We start from the raw sequence: 19,007 nt of genomic DNA, 5'->3' as shown, positions 1-19,007 counted from the left end.
CAAAAGTCTTAAGTCATATGTTTTTTTTCCTTTTTTTGCTGAATATTTCTGAATTCTCCAGTCTAAATGCACAAATTATAAGTGTCTTCCCAGTTGGCAAACTCAAAATTGACTTTTTTCCATTTGCTGCCATCGTTTCTTAGATGATTCCACCTTCGGACAGTACCTCCAAACAGGTAGATTAACTTGTTGGCACCAATATCCGGCCTATACAATAATAACAAGAAGACAGAGTTAAAATGTATTGGTTTTAAATAACAATAATTTTGTGTTAATGTGTTAAAATTGCAGCTGCTACAAAGTGCGGTAGAGTTAGATGTGGAAATAATGACTGTTAGAGTGAACAGCTTGTTACCTACAGAGCAAGTAAAAGTTATTCCTTAAATGTACTTATATAATTGCTCAGGTTACAGATAGAGACATTAAGGAGGTCACGTTTGTCATGTTTCTCACTTGTAGTGTTCCGCTTGTAGAAAACAGCTCCACCGAGTACAAACACCAAACCCAGCAGCAGCCCTGCTACACCTATAGCAATCTTATTCTTCTCTGCCTCGGATGTTGGATCTGAAAACACATGTATCACTATATTACATTTCTAAACTGTGAATTTAATAAGTCTTATTTAATAACATCATAAACCAGGATGAGGTCCAAGAATAAGCTTCCTTTCACTGTCTTACCCCAGTCATAAAATTTGGGCTCCATGAGGCTGGCATGCTCCACCATGCAACTAATGTTCTCTCCAGGTTTGGGTATAATCTCCAGGTAGGAGTGAATCTGGTAGAGCCAGTTTCCGTTGGGTAGTTCATCAGTGGAAGTCACATTAGATGTTGCCTCCTTTCCGTCCCTCAGCCATGTCAGTTTGATTTGTTTGGGATAAAAGTTGTACGCGCTGCACATCAACATGCCTGGATGTTCACTTTCTGGTGACTCAGCTAACCTCAGCTTGACTGTGGGCTCAACTTGTGGAAAGAACAGACAGTCAGAACGATTTGGTATAAAATTAAATACCATCAATTAACACTGATTAGGCATTGCAGCAATAACACAGTTTCTGTAATGAGCCTTATATCCTTCTCTGGAGCTTCAGTTTTCCTGTAATCCTCTATTCCGATAGAAGATGGCGTGTTACCAGTCGGGCAAAAAGCAAAGCAAACCAATCAGATTTAAATGAAAAAAATTCACAAAGAAAGCACAACAAAGCACCCTCAAGTGCACTAAAGAGTAAACAGTTAAATATGTAGTATTAAAAATTAGGTCTCTGTCTTCTAAGCCCCTGTGAGTAAATTATTTGATAATTGACAAACATATTGATTTGCTCCTATTACAAAGACTTGGTTCCAGCAGATAGTTGAAATTAATCAAACCCCTGAGCAATACTAACTGTGAGAATCCTCAAAGCACAGACCAAAGAGGAGGAGTGGCAGCAATCTTCCACTAAAGCTTTGAATAGATCCAGATTTACAACTTCTTAGATTTCATTTGAAAGCAGAACTCTTAGCATTGTAAACTCTAATCGGAAAACTCAGTTTTATTTGCTGTTAACTATCATTCATATGGCCCTTACTCACAGTTCCTAGGTGAATTCTTAGACTTTCTAATTTAGTCCTCAGCTCTAATAAAATAATTATAGTAGGTCATTTTAATATCCATGTATATGCTGATAATGACCGTCTCAAAATTGCATTTAACCTGTTAGTAGACTCAATTCTCTCAAAATGTAAAAGACCCCACCCACCACATTAATCTGGATCGTGTGGGAAAGGTGGCATTAAACATTTAACAGTATTCCCAGTAAAACCCTCTGTTTGATTAAGCTTATAATTTGGGCTGGATCTTTTCACTCGGAACATTCCCTTATTTAATAAACTACGCTGCATCATTGCTTTCAGATCTTCAGGTTTATCTCTGGCTCTCTTCCACATTGTGTCTTTTGTCCTGGCTCTCTTCCCTCACCCCTGACTGTTCAGTGGTTGTCTGTTTTTTGGTATGTTTTTTCGAATTTTCGCTGATATTCCTCGCCATTCTGTCTCCTTGTTTCCTGGTCATGAATTCTGTTAGCTCTGTTGTTTCGACTAACTGTTTTATTTCGGGAACTGCTTTTTCTTTCGTGTCCTCTGAGCTGTTTACTTTCAGTCTAGGGTTTTCTCATTTCTCTAATTTGTCCATCCGTCTTCCTGCTCGTGACCAGGGTTAACAGAGGGACATCTTAATTCCTAAAATGCATCAAGAGGGCTGAAGAGCAGTAACTAAGCACGCAGGGTTGTTTCCTTTATGGAAGTGTTTTCACTTTCAACATTTAAAAGAGATGGCGCACAAATCAGGAGAGATTTTCATTCATCAGTAATTCATCAGTTTGGAGTGTATAAGGAAGTTGAACACAGGGAGGTAATGATAACTCCACACAAATCCACAGGTTGGGTTAAAACTAGGAACCTTCTTTCTGTGAGGCGACAGTGCAAAACACCGCAGCACTGTTAGTAATTTTCAAAAACTTACCAGTCACAGGATTCAGTCACTGATTCAGTCACCAGCAATCTTTTTCTCACGTACTTAAAAAACATTTTAGGGAAAGTCCCTGTAGAGCACCAAGCTGTTACCTAGTGCTTTATTGATATCACAGAAATAAGAAGTGTAACTATCAATGGCTGCTGGAATCTAAAATATCATTAGAGTTTCAGAGTTTTTCTATGCTCACCTGGTCTTGAAAGCACATCAAACACTAGCGGGACGTTGGTTCTGCACTTCTGTTCGTTCTTTTTTTCTTGTTCTAAGAAACGTTGGTTTTTGTTGAGTTCATCTGCAATTTCTTTCATTTTCTCTGTGTAGCCGACATATTTCCCCAAAGTGCTGTTGTACTGACCCTGAAGCACCTTATTAAAGTAGAGCTGTGCCAGATAAACAACATCATCTTTGGAAGTAAACAGGCAACGGACCACACCGTAACCAAAGTAAGCATCTGTAACACAAAGTCAACAATTAGCTGATGCTGAAATGCTCATGTGTGTTGTCTTCTCACACACAACGCAAGCGCCAGTTCGACAATCTTAAACGTTAGCTTGTGTTTACTAAATAACACAAATGAATCAAACGTCTTTTTTATTTTTACTGTAAGACCGATAAACAGCTATTATCTTGAAGTTACCTACCTGCTCTTGAAAATAAGAGGAACACACTTGTTAGCAGTAAAGTGCAGCGAATATGCATGGTGAAAAAATAGGAATCACGAATGAAAATAGGAAGAAGTCTGATCTTGTTGCAGAAGGAAGTGAATCGCCAGATTGAGCAACAGTATTGTTATGCAGGCTTTTAGTAGGCGTGGTGCTCTGTGGGACATGATTTACTTCTATTGTCAGATTTGTGCAGACAGTAAAGCTTTTTTTAAACACAGACAAGCCGTAATTTTTATGTAATATCCACAGTTAACCCTGATTTGTTTGAATTACTAAACACAACCCAAAACAAGTATTTCTCCAGTCTGAAGTTACTAAAAAGATTTATATTTGATTTTATTAAACTTATTGGTTTTGCATTTATCTGAACACTAGCAGGCTAGCAGCTTATATCTATATCTATAGCATATCAGGAAATATGTTTTTATTTATTTGTAATAATACTGATTTTAATGGCCGATGTGTTTATTTAATGGGACATCAGAGCTTTACGGGTTTTGGAACCAAAGATAAAGAGCTGAAAGACAACAGTCATTTTTTTCAACAAAGATTTCTTTATTTTGCTGGTATAGAAAAGAAGATTAAATAACAATCAAAGTTACATAAACAATAAAGGTGGTGTTTGGTTACAGACAAAAATTAGCTTCATTGCCCAGCTATGGCAAACTATATTTATTGTGCATATAATGCAAACATATTAATCCAGTCTTCACTACTTGAGAAAACCTTGTTGCATTTTACTGCTGCCTCCTAGAGACTCTGTTTTAGCACATTTTATTTAAAATTCATAATAACAAGCTACTTCTCACTGCTTTTGTGTCTGAAGCACAGCCAGCAACTCCATATCTCTTACTTGGCAAACTTTTCTGCCCTTCCTGACACAACCCCCAAGGGATTTGTGTCTCATGCCAGGATCAAACCAGAGATCTTCTGCTTGTTAGAAGAATGTGCAAACCACTACACTGCAGAGCTACTACTGCAGAAAATGACTACATGTTAACTAAAAGTGCTGCAACACCCCAAGCAAACAGCAGCAATTTAAATAAGGAAATAAAAAGTCAAATGGCCTTTTGAATTTCCTGTGTGAATCTGAAACACTTCTCACAATAAAGACTGGATGTGATTAGTGGATACTGTTTCATTACAGTTAATTTTAAACCTTTGGACTGACCTAATTGTTGAATTGTTTATTGAATGAACCATGACTTTGTGCCCCAGTTTTGTTGTTTATTTGTGTGATTTTCATGTGTGGAATCTCTAAGATAGATATTGTTTTTTGTTTTCAAGTCCTTTTACAATTAAAAATGTTCCCGTTGCCACTCCCAGCAGGCCCAGAGTCAGGCCCACTGCACAGAAAACATCCAGTCCATGACTTTCATGGCTTTTCATTATTTCTGTTTCTGCAGAAGAAGAAAAAAAAGAACATAATTACTGACTACAGTAAACAAATCTTTTCATTTTATTTTTATTCATTAGGGCAAATATTTACCCCAGATTCTTGTTTGGGGTGTCTCCAGTGCCGAGTGCTCCACGGTGCAGCTGTAAATGTCGCCCTCGCTTGGAGTGAACACCAGAGTTGAGAACTGGTGGAAGGTTTGATCTTTATTGGGAAAATACCGACTGAGCAACACCCCCTCAGACACTGGATGACCATTTTTGGTCCAAGTAACATTGATGTCAGGTGGATAGAAGTAATTCACAAAGCAGATCAGGCTGTTTTCAACTCCCAGCTCGACTTCATCTGCAGGGTAAAGAATGCTTGCGGGGGGGTCTGTGGTAGGATCAAACACAATTAACATCATCAGATCTTATCAGCAATGTTACAACATGAAGTTAACACAAGAATAAAAATCCTTTACCTTTATCTTCAGGTGGATTTTTTTCCTCTACTGTCCAGTATGACAGAAGTGCTGGACATGCTCTCTTGGCTTTTTGTGCATTGTTATATACATTCAAATTCTGAAATGTTTCACTTGGGTTAAATATAAAATACCGGGGCACCGTGTATACAACTTCATGTCTTTCGAAATCTGTATACATAAGCTCCTCAGCATCAAATTCAAACTGTGCCTCAGTTCTCCCATCAACAAAGCAGGCCACGACATAGGTAATTTCATGTGAAACTGAGAAAAAAGACAAAAAAATGCAAACAAGAGAATAACAATAAATGTATTAGTATGAACAGAATAGAACAGAATAGCCCTTTATTTTCACTGTACATAAAATATAAAGAGTAAGACAGGAGTATTAAATAACAAACTAAAGGAAAATAAAGGAAACATGTAACACATTTCATAACATCAAATCATGTGTTTCCAGAGTGTCCGGCTTGTAATGCAGGTTAACGCATGAATGAACCCAGGTGGAAGCACAATCCTAACCTCATGCAGTGCAGTTAATGATCTAATATAATACTACACAGAAAAATAGGACTGCATCACGAAGAGCAGTGATGAAATACATGCCAGTGAAGCTGGGGTGTTATTGTTAACCTCACAGTAGTATTAGTGAACAAGAAAATTCAAGTTACCAGATGACTTGAGAAGGAGACAAATTGAGAAAATTCAAACATACATTGAATAGTATGAGTTTATAGTAAAGGAGTAAATTAGAAATTCATCCTTACTTTGAGAGAAGACGCAGAAGCTGTTGAGCAGCAGGATAACGAGAGCAGAGCGCCTCATGTGTGAGCTGCAGGTGGCCATCATTGGAAATTCCCCCACTGGTCCAAACTGAACAAAATGCAAACTACGATCTCTTTCAGGGTCAGTTAACAATAAAGCCCAGCTACACCTTCTTAACACATGACCACTGATGGTAATGCAGCAGTCTAACCGGTTGAACAGGCGAGATACCTCAGAGAGATCGTTTGCCAGTAGCTACATAACTTTCGTGCATTCACCGTCATACAGAAAAGTTGCCTCCGAAATTCACATGATGTTATGAAAGTTTTTACACCATCTTTTCGGCTTTACCGCAGTTCTGCTCCACATTTCAATACTTTCCGGCTTCCTTATCCTGCTGTTGAAGCTCATTCTGAGGTTTTTGTTCTAAGATGGGTCACATGTTTAGTTTCCTCAAAAAAGAGGAACCGTCAAAAAAAAGAAAACAAAACTGCACTATAAGCTGAAGACCTTGCTTATAAACACACACACACATGCGCGCACACACATATGGGTATAAAATCCTTTCCCTCTTGTAGTTTAGAGAGAAAAATCTGTGTCTCCTATACTCCTAAATTGTGGTTCTCATTTAATAATAATGAAACGATGATGGTTTTATCCACGTTAAGCCACAGAAATCTGTACGTTTGAATTTTTTAAGTATACAGAAGTAGTAAAAACCCTGAAAGCAGAAGTGGTGTATAATGAATGAAGTGAGTGTCCACAGTTGCAGGGTTCACAGGTCCCTGTGGATTTCTCATGTTCTCACTAAAATGCCCTGTGTACTTTCAGACACACTGGAGGCATTTCCATTTTTCTTAAATATTTCCAAAGGAGATCTGTAGTGAACTTTCCTTTCACTGCAGTGTTACGTCATGGTTTCTGGCTGCTTCTTCTCTGCCTTTGTCGGTTTTTTGTTGACTTTGATGGAACAGCTGATCCAGTGATTACTGACAAACCTGACTGCAATTAGCCTAAAGTCTGTTCCTTTTTTAAAAAAGTTTACTTCCTTGAAAACATTTCCAAGCAACAGCAGAGTTACGTTTTTAAGTTTAACCAGCTTACAGTGTTTTATAGTGAATAGTAATAAGTTAAAGCAAAAGAAATTCTTATTGGAGCTCTTCATTGAATTTTTTTCTTTATTTTTGGACTTGCTGTTTCAGAACAAAGACATCAAACAAATCATTCCCGAACTATATTTTCGGTGTGGCAGGGTGTGTCATCCTGGACAGAATTCATTGCCAACAGCGAATGTTATTGACTGACAGTAAATGCTCTGCATCAATGTTTAATCTACATTAAGGATCAAAGTAACATCCACATGACTGGTTTTCTGGCTGAATATTACATTGTATCACTGCCCCTGTTGGCTAGTCTTCCTACTATAACGTATCAAGTTTTTACAATAAGGAAATTTGTATTTATGTATGAATTATTTGTATATTTTCTAACTGGGGACAGCTTGTTTTATTTGCAAAAAGCACATTATTTTTCACTCAGCAGCCTTTTTATAAGGTATAACTTACTAGTATCACATCGCCTTCAGAGCTGCTTTAATGTTTGATGGCACAGATGCCTCAGAGAATTTCCTGATCCACCACATACCAAAGGTTCTCTTTTGGATTGACATCTATTCACTTGGAGGCCATTTGAGGACAGTGAACTAAATTTTGTGTTCAAGAAAACAGTTTGAGATGATCTCAGCTTTGTGACATGGTGTGTTATCCTGGTGGAAGCAGCCAGCAGAAGGTACACCATGGTTATACTGTTGGAAAAATATCACAAGCATTGTTACACCACCAGCAGGCTGAACTGTTGATACAAGGTAGGGTGGATCCAGGCTTTCATGTTTTTTACACCACGTTCTGACTCTACCATCTGAATTTTGCAGCAGAAATCAACTCATCAGACCAGGCTGCAGTTTTCAAATCTTCTATTGTCCACTTTTGAGCCTGTAAGAACTGTTCCTGTTCTTAACTGACAGGTGTGGTACTCGGTGTGGGCTTCTGCTGCTGCAGTGCTTTTTGTTTTGCAAACCTCGGTTGTATCGAGTGGTTATTTTAGTTACTGAGGCCTTCCTATGAGCCCAAAGCCATTCTGTTCTCAACCTCTAACATCTACAAAACATTTAAACCCAAAGAACTGGCGCTGATTGGATATTTTCTCTTTTTCAGACCATCCTCTGTAAAACCCCAGAGACAGTTGGAAAAATCTCAGTACATCAATAGTTTTTGAAGTACTCAAGTTGGTTAAATCACCTGTCTCCCTTTTGATTTAACCATGTTTACATGCCTAAGTGCATTAAGATGCTGCCATGTGATTAGTGATTATTATGCCCTTACTGCCCATTTCCTGTTTTCACCCCGCAGTGCTTTACAGCTGCCATTTTCGACATGTGCTGAAGGTTTACCTGCATTAACTGATTTTTGGCCACTTGAGGGCGGTAGAGTAAGGTAAAAAAAACAAAACATCATATTACATTCACTTTTTAAATTCTTCTTTCCAAAGTGAAGCAGACAGGAAACAGTACACAGCTGTTTGCTGGTGGAAGCTCAGCTGATGTGATTCAGAGTTTGGATCAAGTTTACAGTGTGAGGAGAAAATGTGGATGATGTGAGTCTCTGTGCGTCTGTGAAAAGCTCAGACGGCAGTTTAAGGACAAGCAAGTCGACCACAACGTTTTACATAATCAGAACCAAAATCTCAGTGAAATCCAAAAGGCTGCTCCGACTCAAAGTGTGTCATCGGGGTATAAAACCTGCAGAAAAAAGAAAAAGAGATTTATTATAGTCTGGTAGATGTTTCCACATCTGTTTCAAAGTGATGGAAAAATAACTGTTAAATATAAACATCTACCTCGGTTGTTGACACCATGACCCGCCCTGCAGAAAGGTTCAACGTTTTTATCATTAAATCTTATCACAAGTATTGTTTTATGTTTATTAGAAAGAATCTCTCACCACTGGATTTCTTCTTGTAGTAAATGAGCCCAGCAACTGAAAACACCAAACCCAGCAGCAGCCCTGCTGCACCAACAGTAATCTTATCTCTCCCTGAGTCAGGCGATGGTTCTGAAAACACATTTATCAGCAGCAGCAGATTACATCTACATATTTTAGACTGATATATATCAAATATATGAATCATGAGTCAATCAGATGACAATACTTTTACTTTATTAATAACTCTAAAGTGCATTAGACTACAATGTGTTGTACATTCATGCAGTATTTTATTAATCTTCCTCATGTGGATGGCCAGTTTAGAAGTACCAGCTGACCTAGAGTAACATGCTTGTCTTTGGACTTGAAGAGGAAGCTAGAGGAAGCCCACACACGCACAGGGAGAAACTGCATACAGAAAGGCCTGGCCAACCAGGAGTTTCAAACCAGGAACCTGCTTGCTGTGAGGTGACAGTGTTAACCACATCACTGCTATGTCACTGCTATGTCGCTAAATCCTCTCGGCCGTTTTTAATGTGTGGCAAAATCAGCCTTCTACTCTGTGAATTCCTCGTTGATGTTTTCTCATAAAATGTCAAATTGAATACATGCTGAAAAATGTTGATTGTATAGATCCAAGAATAACGCAAAGTCACATTTGAATGATTATCAATTTGACTTGACTGAAAATACCGGTAGAAAAATGTATTTAAATCATTTGGAGTAAATGTAAGTGGAATTTACTTATTATTAAGTAAATTTGCTTTAAGATAACATGTCCAAAATAGCATGAAACACCTTTTATAACATCTCTTGTCTTAAGCTGACAAGTTTCTTGTTTTACGCAAACAAAAAGCAGAAAATTTGCATTTGGTTCAGTTGTATTTAGTATCAGCTAACTATATTTTATGTTTAAGCTCTCACTGAGTTGATTTAGATGTGCAAACCTGTAAAATGAAGTAACTAATGAAATACTGTGTAATTTTCAAATCTAAAGCTCAGATACAGGTGGCATTAAATACTCTCTTACCCCAGTCATATATCAGGGGCTTCATGAGGCTTGCATGCTCCACCATGCATGAGATTTTTTCCTCAGGTGTGGGTGTATACTCCAAGAAGGAATGGATCTGGTAGAGCCAGTTTCCATTTGGCAGCTCCTCAGTGGAAGTCACATCAGTTGTTGTCTGCTTTCCGTCTCTGAGCCACGTTAGTTTGATTTGTTTTGGGTAAAAGTTGTACGCGCTGCAGACGAGCATGCTTGGATGTCTGCTGTCTGCTGCATCCACAGACCTCAGCCAAACGTAGGGCTCGACTAGAGGAAACATACAAGTCATTAAAACAAAACTTGACTTTGTTTGTAGACAGAAAGAAAGAGAGACAGTTTTGAGATAATTGCTGTGATGTTTTGTGAAAATTACCTGAATTCTGGAGCTCATCATAAATCAGTGGGACATTTCTTTTGCAAAGGTTTGATTTCCATACCTCATGTTTCATAAAGCCCTGGTCACCGTTGAGCTTATCTGCAACTTTTATTCCGTTCTTTGTGTAACCGACTACTTTCCCCACACTGCTGTTGTATTGGCCTTCTAGCACCTTATTAAAGTAAAACTGCTCCACGTACATGGCATCGTGGCCGTCAGGGGAAGTAAACTGGCAATGAGCCACATAATATCCAAAGAGAGCGCCTGAAAAATGTTTTCCAACAAACAGTAGTTAATATGGCTAGTTAAATGTATATCCTATCATCACACATCACATGCTACAGCTAAACAGATAGCTGCTAAGTAGCTATTTGAGTCTGTTGTATCACTTTGATCAGCAGTATAAATAAAAAGTCTAACTTACCTTCTGTGGAAAAGACGAGCAAAAGCACAAAGAAAGGAAGAAAACTGTGAGTATGAGACATGCTGTCTGGTAAATAAGAGTAGAGTGACTGAATCATCACACCTAGACAGCAGTGGTTAAAGTTGGCACTGAGTTGTAAAAATCAGGAAGTTGAGTTCCTGAAATGTATTGTTTTGATTTCAGTGCTCATAATGTCAGTGGGTCTCATATTCCCTCCTCAGTTATTTTGCATAAAGATTACCGATGGGGAAAAAGAAGTAAAAAATACATTTGGTTAAAAATCCGGAAGTAATGGTGCCACTTCAGTCAAATGGAGAACTCAGGATTTATATCTTTTCTAAGTGTAATTTATAAAACAAAACAATACACATTGCTAGTAAAGCAAATTTTGTATTGGTAGATTACAGTACTTATGTAAAACACAAAGAGAAACACACAGAAAGCTTTGAATCACTTTATCATCGTTTTTGTATAAAATTTAGTGTTGGCTAAACAACCATGATGTGAATTTCCTGATCCACTACATCCTACAGGTGCTCTGTTGGATTGACATCTATTTACTTGGAGGCCATTTGAGGACAGCGAACTAAATTTAGTGTTCAAGAAACCAGTTTGAGATGATCTCAGCTTTGTGACAATGTTGTATTATCCTGGTGGAAGCAGCCAGCAGAAGATGGTACACCATGGTCATAATGTTAAGAAAACATCACAAGCATTGTTACACCACCAGCAGGCTGAACTGTTGATACAAGGTAGGGTGGATCCAGGCTTTCATGTTTTTTACACCACGGTCTGACTCTACCATCTGAATTTTGCAGCAGAAATCAACTCATCAGACCAGGCTGCAGTTTTCAAATCTTCTATTGTCCACTTTTGAGTCTGTAACAACTGTTCTCGTTCTTAGCTGACAGGTGTGGTACTCAGTGTGGGCTTCTGCTGCTGCAGTGCTTTTTCTTTTTTCTTTACTTTTTTTTTGCAAACCTCGGTTGTAACGAGTGGTTATTTTAATTACTGTGGCCTTCCTATGAACCCAAAACTGTTCTGCTAACCGCTGAAATCAGTAAGACATTTAAACCCAAAGAACTACCACTGATGGGATATTTTCTCTTTTTCATACAATTCTCTGTGGAAGAATCAGTAGTTCTGGAAACACTCCAGTCTGGCACCAACAACCATGTCATGTTCAAGTTGGTTAAATCACCTGCCTCCCTTTGGATTTGACCATGTTTACATGCCTAAGTACATTAAGATGCTGCCATGTGATTAGCTAATTAAATATTTCTGTTACCAAGCAGTTAAATGGATGTACCTAAAGAAATGGCCTGTGGATGTATGTCCTCAACCACACATGGATGGAATGTTTAAGCAAACACAAGTGTTATATTTATTATCAGTAGTTGATTGTAGTTGATATCTGTAGTGAAATTGATTTACCATCCACACCAGGGTAGCTGGGATAGAAAGACAGGATGACACATGTTTGTTACACAGACTAGATAAACATGAATTTGAATAATTACTATTTTCTCTGCAATGTCCAAATATTATGCCCTTACTGCCCATTTCCTGTTTTCACCCCGCAGTGCTTTACAGCTGCCATTTTCGACATGTGCTGAAGGTTTACCTGCATTAACTGATTTTTTGGCCACTTGAGGGCGGTAGAGTAAGCTAAAAAAAAACCCCAAAACAAAACATCATATTACATTCACTTTTTAAATTCTTCTTTCCAAAGTGAAGCAGACAGGAAACAGTACACAGCTGTTTGCTGGTGGAAGCTCAGCTGATGTGATTCAGAGTTTGGATCAAGTTTACAGTGTGAGGAGAAAATGTGGATGATGTGAGTCTCTGTGCCTCTGTGAAAAGCTCAGACGGCAGTTTAAGGACAAGCAAGTCGACCACAACGTTTTACATAATCAGAACCAAAATCTCAGTGAAATCCAAAAGGCTGCTCCGACTCAAAGTGTGTCATCGGGGTATAAAACCTGCAGAAAAAAGAAAAAGAGATTTATTATAGTCTGGTAGATGTTTCCACATCTGTTTCAAAGTGATGGAAAAATAACTGTTAAATATAAACATCTACCTCGGTTGTTGACACCATGACCCGCCCTGCAGAAAGGTTCAACGTTTTTATCATTAAATCTTATCAGTAGATGCTGTCATGACAAAAACATTCTTTTATGTTTATTAGAAAGAATCTCTCACCACTGGATTTCTTCTTGTAGTAAATGAGCCCAGCAAATGAAAACACCAAACCCAGCAGCAGCCCTGCTGCACCAACAGCAATCTTATCTCTCCCTGAGTCAGGCGATGGTTCTGAAAACACATTTATCAGCAGCAGCAGATTACATCTACATATCTTTCACTTTTCTGATCACTTTTCTCTTGGTGGTTTTTAATGTGTGGCAGCATGGGCCTTTTACTCTGTGAATTCTGTGTTGGAGTTCTCTCATAAAATTTCAAAGGAATGCATGCTGGGAAATGTGGATATATCCACAAAGAAAGCAAAGTCGCATTTGAATGATAATCAGTTACAAAATACAGAAATACAGGCAGAAAAATGTACTTTAATGATTTGGATTAAATGTAACTACTTATTATTAAGTTAACTGGCTTTAGCTAAACATGTCCAAAATAGTATGAAATGTTGTGTAATTGTCTAATCTAAAGCTCAGATACAGGTGGCATTAAATACTCTCTTACCCCAGTCATATATCAGGGGCTTCATGAGGCTTGCATGCTCCACCATGCATGAGATTTTTTCCTCAGGTGTGGGTGTATACTCCAAGTAGGAATGGATCTGGTAGAGCCAGTTTCCATTTGGCAGCTCCTCAGTGGAAGTCACATCAGTTGTTGTCTGCTTTCCGTCTCTGAGCCACGTTAGTTTGATTTGTTTTGGGTAAAAGTTGTACGCGCTGCAGACGAGCATGCTTGGATGTCTGCTGTCTGCTGCATCCACAGACCTCAGCCAAATGTAGGGCTCGACTAGAGGAAACATACAAGTCATTAAAACAAAACTTGACTTTCTTTGTAGAAAGTAAGAAAGAGAGACAGTTTTGAGATAATTGCTGTGATGTTTTGTGAAAATTACCTGAATTCTGGAGCTCAATCAGTGGGACATTTCTTTTGCAAAGGTTTGATTTCCATACCTCATGTTTCATAAAGCCCTGGTCACCGTTGAGCTTATCTGCAAATTCTATTCCGTTCTTTGTGTAACCGACTACTTTCCCCACACTGCTGTTGTATTGGCATTCTAGCACCTTATTAAAGTAAAACTGCTCCACGTACATGGCATCGTGGCCGTCAGGGGAAGTAAACTGGCAATGAGCCACATAATATCCAAAGAGAGCGCCTGAAAAATGTTTTCCAACAAACAGTAGTTAATATGGCTAGTTAAATGTATATCCTATCATCACACATCACATGCTACAGCTAAACAGATAGCTGCTAAGTAGCTATTTGAGTCTGTTGTATCACTTTGATCAGCAGTATAAATAAAAAGTCTAACTTACCTTCTGTGGAAAAGATGAGCAAAAGCACAAAGAAAGGAAGAAAACTGTGAGTATGAGACATGCTGTCTGGTAAATAAGAGTAGAGTGACTGAATCATCACACCTAGACAGCAGTGGTTAAAGTTGGCACTGAGTTGTAAAAATCAGGAAGTTGAGTTCCTGAAATGTATTGTTTTGATTTCAGTGCTCTTGTTGTTACTGGGTACCTCCTCAGTTATTTTGCAAAAAATCTCAGATTACCAATGAAAAAAAAAAAAAGAAGTAAAAAAAAACACACATTTGGTTAAAAATCAGGGAAGTAAAGATTTTGAACCAGCATTTTTTTCATGGTGCCACTTCAGTCAAATTGAGTGCTCAGAATTTTTTGTGGATCATGACTATACAGTCATTACACAAACAAAACAGAACATTACACATTACTAGTAAAGCAAGTTTTGTATTGGTAGAATATAGTATTTATGTAAAACACAAAAAGAAACACACAGAATACAAAAAGCTTTGAATCACTTTATCATGTTTTTGTATAAAAAATGTAATTAAATATATGTATATGCAAAGTATAAACAAAAATAACAGTTATAGTTTTATAAGAACCACAATCTCTACAAGTTATGTGGTTAATATATCAAAGAAGACAAAATCAAAAATACAACTGATTTACATGATGTACATCGAAGTTTATTAAACACTGTATACATTGTACAAACTCACATTTAGTCTCTATCACATCTTGAGTTACTGGATTTGTTTTGTGTGTGTTAACTTTATTGGCTTTAAATGGTACTGTGCAGAAATAATATAGTATTTGTTTATCATATGCTGACTATATTTAACCTCACAGAAGTTACTGTCGTTGGTGTCCCTTTACAAAGAAAAATACTCCGACTGTGACTCCCAGTAAGCCCAGACTCAATCCCACTCCACAGAAAATAGCTGGTCCAAGACTTTGATCACTGTTCATGACCTCAGCTTCTGTAGAGAAAGTTAAAGACAATATAAGTCATTACAGACACAATGAAATTTCTGTTTTTAGTGACTTCATAAGGTCAAATATTTACCCCAGATTCTTGTTTTGGGTGTCTCCAGTGCCGAGTGCTCCACAGTGCAGCTGTAAAAGTCTCCTTCACTTGGTGTGAATGTCAGAGTGGAAAACTGGTGGAAGGTTTGATCTTTATTAGGGAAATATCGACTGAGTGACACCCCCGTGGACACCGGATGGCCATTTTTGGTCCAAGTAACATTGATGGAAGGTGGGTAGAAGTGATTCACAAAGCAGATCAGGCTGTTTTCTACTCCCAGCTCAACTTTGTCAGAAGAGAAGAGGACGATCTCTGGAGGGTCTAGAGGAGGTAAAAACACAAGTAAAACTTTCTTCAGCATTTTCTCAATCATGTCTGTACAGAGATTGATGCAGAGGTTGATTTACCTTTTTCTTCTGGCACATACTTCTCTTCCATTTCAGCAATTTTTGTAATTAGTAAACACCATTTCCTGTTGTCCAAAGCATCTTCAAGGATACTCAAACCCACCAAAACATGACTCGGATCGGGAAAAATAAAATTGGGAACGGTGTAGACAATCTCTTTTTTTGGGAAATCGGCATATAAAAACTCTTCACCATCAAACTCAAACTGAACCTCTGTCAGGCCTTGGACGAAACAGCCCACTACGTAGGTCATTTCATGGGGAACTGAAAAAAAAAAAACTGTGGTTACAACTTAAAAGTATAGATGTCAAGTCATATGACTGCTAATATGTACAGTTTATGTCTAATAATGTCTTTTCAGGCATTTGCATTCTTGAGTAACAGAAACAAAAAATGACTATGGGTGCTTAACATGTCTCAACACATGAACTGCATGCTCCAGAACAAACAAGTTGCAATAGATTGTTAGCTTAAAACTTACTTACTCTGTGAGAAGACACAGAAGTTGTTGAGTATGAGGATTAAGAGAGGAGCGTGCTTCATATCTGTTGTGTGATGTGACATCAGTGACAGCAGACTGAGTGGTTCAGTATTGGTTTTAACTTTACCACTGCTGCCAACAGGGAACTTCACAGTGAGTCATATGACCAGACCAGGTCCTGGGGTGGAGTAAAACAAAGGAGTAACTGGAGAAAATTCCAATTAAATTTGTTCTGTGAGCTGTTCTTTGTGGATTTAACCAACTGAATTCAAGAAGATATCAGCAGAACCCTATGGCTGATTTCCTGCCACTACACACTATAAAACCAATATAATAGGTAGAATTTAGTGAGTGTAAATAAGACCCTAGATGTGATCAATCCTTTGAATAACAAAAAGTTAGCATACTTTAATTTGTTTTGCAAGACATTTCACGTTAAACATAGTCAACACATCATGTATGGATCCAACATCTAATTTTAAAAAATCTAAAAAAAGTTTTGATTAACCTACTTAATCAAATTTCACTTGTGAACCTGGGCTTTTTTTTTAATAATCTCTCACCTTCTTCTTTCATCCTCCCCTTCCTACATGTTTCTCCATCTCTGAACACGACACATTGGCATTTTTGACTCCTTGGGAAATACAGCAACTGTGACAAACTGCAAAGAAACAGTTTGTTTGTTCGCTCATATTTGTTGAAGTCTTTGAAAATTTGCATTTGAAATTACATGACAAAATGTGACTCCATTTATGCTGACATACCAATGCAACTTTATATAAAGATAGCTAGACAGAAAGGGGGGGGGGGGGGGATTCTTATTACATAAACGTGGCAAGAAAGCAAAGGCAACTACAAGTTTCTCGGGAAAACAACAGCTACATTTATCCTCTGTTTAATTTCCTTATACTAGACTTCCTCTACTATACTAAGATTTCAAAAAATTATTTTCGTTTCAGACTGGTTCAACTGCTTTATCAGAATTACCGAGGGTGTGTCTGTCTGGAGTCTGTTGCGATCTGGGTAACTGATCTAACCAGGTGTCCCAACCGTTTCTCCACATTTGATCTTTACTTTTTGTTTCCTACAGTTTGTCCTGTCAAGTTTCGGCTGAATAATTACCTAAGCTTTGGAATAATCTTCCTCTTCACATTAGGCAATCGACATCAGTGATGGTTTTTAAATCCAGATTGAAAACGCATTTTTAATCACTGGCTTTTGACTCAGTGGTTGACTGACTTGCACTTACTTATATTTTATTGTTTTCACTATGTTTGTTATTTTATCGTATTTATTATTCTTATGGTATCTATTATGTTTCTATTGTTCAGCACTTTGGTCGGCCTTGTGTGTTTTTAAAGTGCTATATAAATAAACGATGATGATGATGATGAATAATTAGCTATAAAATCAAATGTAAAGTTAGGATACAGCTTTATCTGATCAAAGTTCTTACTGGCAAAACGAACACTGACAAAATGTATAGATTTAATTTCAAACTTTATTCTTTCTTTGATGTGATGATGCCAAAGTGGCACAAACTGATCAAATTGCTCTGTTTTTCTTCCTGTTTTTATATGTAAAGATGTTACGATGGTGACTTACTCTCTTAACTCAGAATGAACATACTCACAAGTTGATTGAATTTACTCCAATCACTGTTCTGGACCAGGAAACTCAGAGTTCCCATTTGTTGAACAGGTGATATGACCAATCTGTTGCCATGTCATCAGACCTGCAGCTAAATACTTTGTACACCTGAGTGAAGAGGAGCAGAGCTGTCAGCTTATCACCACCTGGTGGAGAGTTTGATCTGCCTTTGAACTCCAAATGACAAAAAAATTCTCCTGCATGCTCGCGGACATGAAGCCGAGAAAGCCATAACTAAACATAATCTGTGATCAGGGTGTCCCAGGGCAATGTTTTGAAGGACACTGTAAGAGTGTTTGTGTCCACCTGACGTAGCACCAAGTATTTCAACTGGGCTTTGCATGTTAAAAGAATATTAAATTGAGTCAGTTACTAGAGGCTATTGGCACAAAAAGCAAATATGCAGCATGAGGACTTTGACTATTTTGGCTCAAATACAGTAGTACTTAATCTATTCAACTATGTACATGTTTTATATTTTCTACAGAAAAACTGGGCACTAAATAGTGATTAGATGGTGAGGAAACCTCTAGATCTTAATATACTGGCTGTTGAGCAAAAGGCTAATGCACTGATAACAGCTCAGCCCCATACTATTCAGTGTCCCAGTGTGTCATGACAAACTGACAGAGTCTGCAACACAAACAAAGTGAAATATGATTAATGCAAATATATATTTTTATTCATAGCTGTGACATGATTCAGTCCACCAGCAATATATATCAGATTTCCAGTAAAAACATACGAAGGGTCACTGTTGGATGTGGAATTTGGATATTTACAGAAAGGTCTTGAGTCACCCTATGTTTCTTCATATTTCGCTGGAAAAATGCATTTATTGAAACATGCAAACATGAATGAAAACATTGTACATAAAATTACTTAAAGTAGTCTTCCAGGTGTCTTGTATTTCACTCTTCTGTTGATGTTGGCTGTCTCTTGTTTTGTTGTATGCCTATAATACCGTATAATCGTTTGCATTTTTTCATGAAAAAGAAAGAAAAAAAGACGAAATTTAATTTTTATAACAGGCTGGTTATGACAAAGTGCCCAAAGATGGAGGAGTATTACTCAAGTCTGGGTACATGGAAGCAAAATAAAGAAATGAAACACTGAAAATGTTTGCACAGTGCTGTGCATAAGGTGAAGACTAGATGTTAGGGTCAAAGTGCACAGAAAATCTATTTTCCGAATATTTTAATATTGAAACTGTATTTCTAGAGTCACTGTTACATTTAGTTATTGAATTTAAACTGCTAGAAATTTATATTTCTTTCCATCCCCCCCCATAAAATTTAAAAAAAAAATTCATTGTTGCC

General features: G+C 37.7%; 5 protein-coding genes across 5 annotated transcripts; all 5 read right to left on the bottom strand.

Moving 5' to 3' along the window:
• Positions 1 to 181: 181 nt before the first annotated feature.
• Positions 182 to 3,207, bottom strand: LOC146623076 (H-2 class II histocompatibility antigen, E-S beta chain-like). Its single transcript, XM_085366555.1, has 5 exons — positions 3,150 to 3,207; positions 2,699 to 2,959; positions 681 to 962; positions 454 to 564; positions 182 to 207 (listed from the first exon to the last, which is right to left on the bottom strand). Exons 1-5 carry the CDS (start codon positions 3,205 to 3,207, stop codon positions 182 to 184), a joined length of 738 nt encoding a protein of 245 aa, XP_085222681.1.
• Positions 3,208 to 4,430: 1,223 nt separating this feature from the next.
• LOC146623075 (H-2 class II histocompatibility antigen, A-U alpha chain-like) lies at positions 4,431 to 5,881 on the bottom strand. The gene is made up of 4 exons (XM_085366552.1): positions 5,800 to 5,881; positions 5,033 to 5,296; positions 4,663 to 4,944; positions 4,431 to 4,573 (listed from the first exon to the last, which is right to left on the bottom strand). Exons 1-4 carry the CDS (start codon positions 5,879 to 5,881, stop codon positions 4,431 to 4,433), a joined length of 771 nt encoding a protein of 256 aa, XP_085222678.1.
• A 2,686-nt stretch (positions 5,882 to 8,567) lies between these two features.
• LOC146623074 (rano class II histocompatibility antigen, A beta chain-like) lies at positions 8,568 to 10,720 on the bottom strand. Its single transcript, XM_085366554.1, has 6 exons — positions 10,624 to 10,720; positions 10,197 to 10,463; positions 9,809 to 10,090; positions 8,797 to 8,907; positions 8,693 to 8,718; positions 8,568 to 8,594 (listed from the first exon to the last, which is right to left on the bottom strand). Exons 1-6 carry the CDS (start codon positions 10,718 to 10,720, stop codon positions 8,568 to 8,570), a joined length of 810 nt encoding a protein of 269 aa, XP_085222680.1.
• Positions 10,721 to 12,578: 1,858 nt separating this feature from the next.
• LOC146623073 (rano class II histocompatibility antigen, A beta chain-like) lies at positions 12,579 to 14,229 on the bottom strand. Its single transcript, XM_085366551.1, has 6 exons — positions 14,133 to 14,229; positions 13,712 to 13,972; positions 13,324 to 13,605; positions 12,826 to 12,936; positions 12,704 to 12,729; positions 12,579 to 12,605 (listed from the first exon to the last, which is right to left on the bottom strand). Exons 1-6 carry the CDS (start codon positions 14,227 to 14,229, stop codon positions 12,579 to 12,581), a joined length of 804 nt encoding a protein of 267 aa, XP_085222677.1.
• A 746-nt stretch (positions 14,230 to 14,975) lies between these two features.
• Positions 14,976 to 16,121, bottom strand: LOC146623072 (H-2 class II histocompatibility antigen, A-U alpha chain-like). Its single transcript, XM_085366550.1, has 4 exons — positions 16,043 to 16,121; positions 15,558 to 15,821; positions 15,190 to 15,471; positions 14,976 to 15,103 (listed from the first exon to the last, which is right to left on the bottom strand). Exons 1-4 carry the CDS (start codon positions 16,119 to 16,121, stop codon positions 14,976 to 14,978), a joined length of 753 nt encoding a protein of 250 aa, XP_085222676.1.
• Between the last annotated feature and the right edge of the window lie 2,886 nt (positions 16,122 to 19,007).

The sequence above is a fragment of the Diplotaxodon limnothrissa genome, linkage group LG11 (assembly GCF_057381915.1).
Source record: "Diplotaxodon limnothrissa isolate DT_005_m linkage group LG11, D_limnothrissa_male_GT1.1, whole genome shotgun sequence".
Lineage (NCBI taxonomy): Eukaryota > Metazoa > Chordata > Actinopteri > Cichliformes > Cichlidae > Diplotaxodon > Diplotaxodon limnothrissa.
This window is presented reverse-complemented; position numbering and strand designations above follow the sequence as displayed.

Coding starts and splice junctions, on each gene's coding strand:
- LOC146623074 (XM_085366554.1), bottom strand. CDS start 10,720: ATGATTCAGTCACTCTACTCTTATTTACCAGACAGCATGTCTCATACT. Junction 10,464..10,623: donor GCTCGTCTTTTCCACAGAAG/GTAAGTTAGACT, acceptor AACATTTTTCAG/GCGCTCTCTTTGGATATTAT. Junction 8,595..8,692: donor TCATGGTGTCAACAACCGAG/GTAGATGTTTAT, acceptor TTTTTTCTGCAG/GTTTTATACCCCGATGACAC.
- LOC146623072 (XM_085366550.1), bottom strand. CDS start 16,121: ATGTCACATCACACAACAGATATGAAGCACGCTCCTCTCTTAATCCTC. Junction 15,822..16,042: donor CTTCTGTGTCTTCTCACAGA/GTAAGTAAGTTT, acceptor TTTTTTTTTCAG/TTCCCCATGAAATGACCTAC. Junction 15,104..15,189: donor ACCCAAAACAAGAATCTGGG/GTAAATATTTGA, acceptor CTTTCTCTACAG/AAGCTGAGGTCATGAACAGT.
- LOC146623076 (XM_085366555.1), bottom strand. CDS start 3,207: ATGCATATTCGCTGCACTTTACTGCTAACAAGTGTGTTCCTCTTATTT. Junction 2,960..3,149: donor CCTCTTATTTTCAAGAGCAG/GTAGGTAACTTC, acceptor TTTGTGTTACAG/ATGCTTACTTTGGTTACGGT. Junction 963..2,698: donor TGATGTGCTTTCAAGACCAG/GTGAGCATAGAA, acceptor TCTTTCCACAAG/TTGAGCCCACAGTCAAGCTG.
- LOC146623073 (XM_085366551.1), bottom strand. CDS start 14,229: ATGATTCAGTCACTCTACTCTTATTTACCAGACAGCATGTCTCATACT. Junction 13,606..13,711: donor GATTGAGCTCCAGAATTCAG/GTAATTTTCACA, acceptor TGTTTCCTCTAG/TCGAGCCCTACATTTGGCTG. Junction 12,937..13,323: donor GCCCCTGATATATGACTGGG/GTAAGAGAGTAT, acceptor ATGTGTTTTCAG/AACCATCGCCTGACTCAGGG.
- LOC146623075 (XM_085366552.1), bottom strand. CDS start 5,881: ATGATGGCCACCTGCAGCTCACACATGAGGCGCTCTGCTCTCGTTATC. Junction 5,297..5,799: donor CTTCTGCGTCTTCTCTCAAA/GTAAGGATGAAT, acceptor CTTTTTTCTCAG/TTTCACATGAAATTACCTAT. Junction 4,574..4,662: donor ACCCCAAACAAGAATCTGGG/GTAAATATTTGC, acceptor CTTCTTCTGCAG/AAACAGAAATAATGAAAAGC.